The following is a 3,760-nucleotide window of genomic DNA, read 5'->3' as shown; positions in this document are numbered from 1 at the left end:
AGCAGGGGCGCTTACTCATCGGAGGGAGCCCGGACTTAGCATGACTCAGGTATCAGTCAGTCATGAGGACATCATGTGACAGGTCAGGAGGCAGGACATGAGTCAGCAGACTCTGACCAAGCAGGGACAAATAGGTACCTGGTCTGTGCACCATTGCATTTGTATAAATAGTAGGGAGTCTGAGGCAGGGAACCTCAGACTTGATCTTCTCGTCGATCCCCCATCTCCTCTGTAGGTAGCTAGCAGCCCTACCTCTCACTGCCCCTTCTAGTCTAGGGAATCTACTTCGTTGCATCATCTCTTGCTGTGTCACTTGGAGTTGCTTCGCCCCTCAGCACCAGCCCCATCACCAGTAAGCTTGTCTTTGTTTATCTGGTGGCACAGCTCGTTGGCTGTGACAATATCCATAGTTGACGCGAGAGTCTAAGATCTTTTCGACCTCAAACTCGTCGTGACCTTCAACTTCGATGGGGTCAGGCTTCTCCAGATTGTGGTTGCCGATCTCGTCTTTATGGTAGGGGATAAGCTTCGAAGCATGGAAGACAGGATGGACCTTGTTCTACGGCGGAAGTTTGACTCTGAAGTCGACGGGTCCAATCTTCTCCGTTATCTCATACCGCCCATAGTTCTTGGCCGAGAGCTTGGCCGACGAGTTGCGGATTTTGAGGTCACGTCCTTTGAGCAAAACCTTGTTGCCAACCTTAAAGGGAGGGTCCACACGGCCTTGGTCGTAATACCACTTCATCCATTCGGCAGCCATGGTGAGTGACGCTTGCGCTTGTTCCCTTGCTTCTGCACGATTGTGGAATACGTCTTCGAGGGAAGGGAAGGCAAGTTCTTCATGAATGTCGGGGGCCATCTTTGGGTTGTATCCGTACTCGATGAAGAAGGGCGACAGGCCAGTTGACTCGTGTGGGGCATTGTTGTACGCAAACTCCGCGGTGGACAGAAGGGATGCCCAATCGTCTGGTCGGTGTTCTGTGAAGATCCGAAGGTACTGCTCGAGCGACTGGTTGACTCGTTCAGTCTGTCCGTCTGTTTGTGGGTGATAAGCCGTGGACATTGACGATCGAATTCCTAGCAATTTGCAAAACTCCTTAAACGCTGCACTCGCAAACTGTGTGCCTCGGTCAGAGATGATCTGCCGCGGTAGGCCATGGTGTTTCAGGATGTGTTCGTAGATGAGCTCGGCTGCTTCTGTTGCCGAGAAGTGGTCGTCAGCTGCGAAGAAGTGGGACCGTTTTGAGAGACGGTCCACTACTACTACTATCGCGGTGAAGGTGTTGCCATGTCTATCAACCGAAGGCGGAAGCTGAGAGATGATATTGATTGACCAGATTTCCCATGGTCCAGCGGGGATCTCGTTTGGCTGCAGTAATCCATACGGTGGTTTCCTGACTGACTTGTTCCGTTGGTAAGTGTCGCATGCTTGTACGTATTTCTTGACGTCGATTGACATGCCGGGCCACCAATAGTTCTGTGCAATGATCTCCAAGGTCTTCCACCTTCCTGGGTGTCCTGCTAATAACGTGTCGTGATGTAGTTTGAGCAAGTCGAGGCGGATGCTCTGGTCCTTGGGCACATAGACTTTGCCGCGTCGTAACAGTAAACCGTTCTCCATGTTCCAATCTTGCAGGTATTTTCCAAACTCCCGGGGTCCACTAGCTAGCAATTCCTTGTAGTGCTTCATCATTTTGTCATCTTCAAGGGCCTTCTTGATGCGTTCGAGCAGTTCCTTGTCGTTGACAATGGAGGTGTGACCAGGTTGCATAGCTTTGATTGCGAAAAACTCAGGTTTCAGCAGTGTCTGTCCGAAGTTATCACTGCTTACCCCCTCTTCATGATCTGGCCTCCTGGACAGAGGGTCGGCTCGTAGCATTGTTTTCCCAGGGCGGTGCTTCAGAACGAAGTTGAAGCGAGACATGAATAAACTCCATCAGGCTTGTCGGCGTGTGAGCTTCTGTGCTTGCCGGAAGTAGGTGAGATTGAGATAGTCTGACCAGATCTCAATCGGTTCCGGGTGTCCTTCCAGGTAGTGTTGATATTCCTCCAAGGCTCGGATGATGGCTAGAAGCTCTTTGTCATAGTTCTCATAGTTGCGCTCGTGAACATTGAGAGACTTGGAGTAGAAGGCGACCAGGTGCCATAGCTTGTCCTCTCCAAGTTGTTCCAAAACTGCCCCTGTCGCGAAGTCGGATGAGTCTGTTTCTAGCCTGTACGGGGCTGTGTCGTTCGGGATCTGAAGGATTGGAGCTGTCGTAAAAGCGGTTTTGAGTCCTTCAAAGGCCTGCTCCTGTTCTTCTCCCCATTGCCACTGGATGTCCTTACACGTGAGCTTAGTGAGTGGTCGTGCAATCTTGGCAAAGTCCTTGATGAAACACCGATAGAAATTGGCTAATCTGAGGAAGGCTTGAACGTGTTTGACTTTGGTCGGAGTAGGCCATTCCTTAACACCTTGCACCTTAGACTCATCCATGGAGATTGAATCCTTTGACACGACTAGTCCGAGGAAGTGAACCGAGGGCTGCTCAAACTTGCACTTTTCAGGCTTAACGAAGAGGTCATTGTCGCGCAGCTTCTTCAGGACCCGTTCTACCAGTTGGCGATGTAGAGTAGGGTCATCTGTGAAGATAAGGATGTCGTCGATGTAAACTACAGTGTGTCCAGTCGCAATTTCCTCCTTCAGAACCTCATTCATCATTGCTTGAAACGAGCTGGGTGCATTGCATAGGCCGAAGGTCATGGCCGTTGGTTCGTACAGCCCCTTGTGTGTGATAAACGCGGCTTTCTCTTCATCCCCTTCACAAATACGGACATTGTTGTAACCCCACCTTAGGTCAAGTGAGGTGAAGATTGATGCGTGAGAGAGTCTGTCCACAAGGTCTGAGATCTGGGGGATCGGAAACTTGTCCTTCTTCGTGACCGCGTTCAGTGCGCGATAGTCCTGGACCAAACGTAAACTTCCATCTTTCTTACGAACTAAGAAGACTGGGGCAGCGGTAGGACTCTTGGATGTGCGGATGTAGCCTTTGTCTTCTTGCTCTGTGATCCAAGCTTCAAGCGAGTTCCGTTCATCGAGGTTGAGCGGGTACAATTTGGCCGGCTTGGGGAGTGAAGCTCCAGGGACTAGTTCGATTGCATGATCGTATGGCTTCCGTGTTGGCATTCTTTCTGAGGCTTTCTTGGAAAAGACGTCGCCATACTGCCGGTACTGCTCAGGTACATGGTTTGACCAGTATTTGCGATCCTGTTCGCCTTTGGCTGCAGGGTTGGTATCCTTTTTCTCTTCTAACCTGGCTCGCATCTGACGTGCACTCGGGTCATCTGAGAAGTTCACCCAATGAATAAACTGATCGGTGCTTTCCCAGGATTCAGGGCCGAGGTCGCCGTACTGATCTTGCGCAACATCTTCCACTCGGGGAAGTTGCAAACTCTGTAGTTCTTCATCCTGCACTGTGTGCCGGGTGCATGTTGAGGGGCAGCATGTAAACTCAACGTTCCCTGCATTCCAATCGAGTTCAGGGTTATGTTCACGTAGAAATGCCATGCCAATGATAATGTCTTGCCGCCCAATGTCTGTGACAAGGAACAACTGCCAAGCGAGGTGATTGTCACGGACATTGGACAGACACCCCTTTTTGCCGCCCATTCCCCTCCCTTTGACGCCCACCTTCCATTCGCAGACCATTTCCTTTTCTAGCCCATCCCAATTTGGACACTGTAGATACGTTCCCACAGCCGCATGCTACGTTCCCGTGAT

General features: G+C 50.9%; 2 protein-coding genes across 2 annotated transcripts; both read right to left on the bottom strand.

Moving 5' to 3' along the window:
- Positions 1-1,147: 1,147 nt before the first annotated feature.
- On the bottom strand, positions 1,148-1,936 carry DICSQDRAFT_25714 (uncharacterized protein; the record flags this gene model as incomplete). The annotated part of the gene is made up of 1 exon (XM_007371696.1): positions 1,148-1,936. A coding segment is annotated over one exon (789 nt), but the record flags the coding sequence as incomplete, so codon positions are not given.
- A 63-nt stretch (positions 1,937-1,999) lies between these two features.
- DICSQDRAFT_25812 (marY1-like reverse transcriptase) lies at positions 2,000-2,698 on the bottom strand (the record flags this gene model as incomplete). The annotated part of the gene is made up of 1 exon (XM_007371695.1): positions 2,000-2,698. A coding segment is annotated over one exon (699 nt), but the record flags the coding sequence as incomplete, so codon positions are not given.
- Positions 2,699-3,760: the final 1,062 nt, after the last annotated feature.

The sequence above is a fragment of the Dichomitus squalens genome (assembly GCF_000275845.1).
Source record: "Dichomitus squalens LYAD-421 SS1 unplaced genomic scaffold DICSQscaffold_189, whole genome shotgun sequence".
NCBI classification, from domain to species: Eukaryota; Fungi; Basidiomycota; class Agaricomycetes; order Polyporales; family Polyporaceae; genus Dichomitus; species Dichomitus squalens.
The sequence above is the reverse complement of the archived record's forward strand: the minus strand, read 5'-3'. Positions and strand labels throughout refer to the sequence as shown.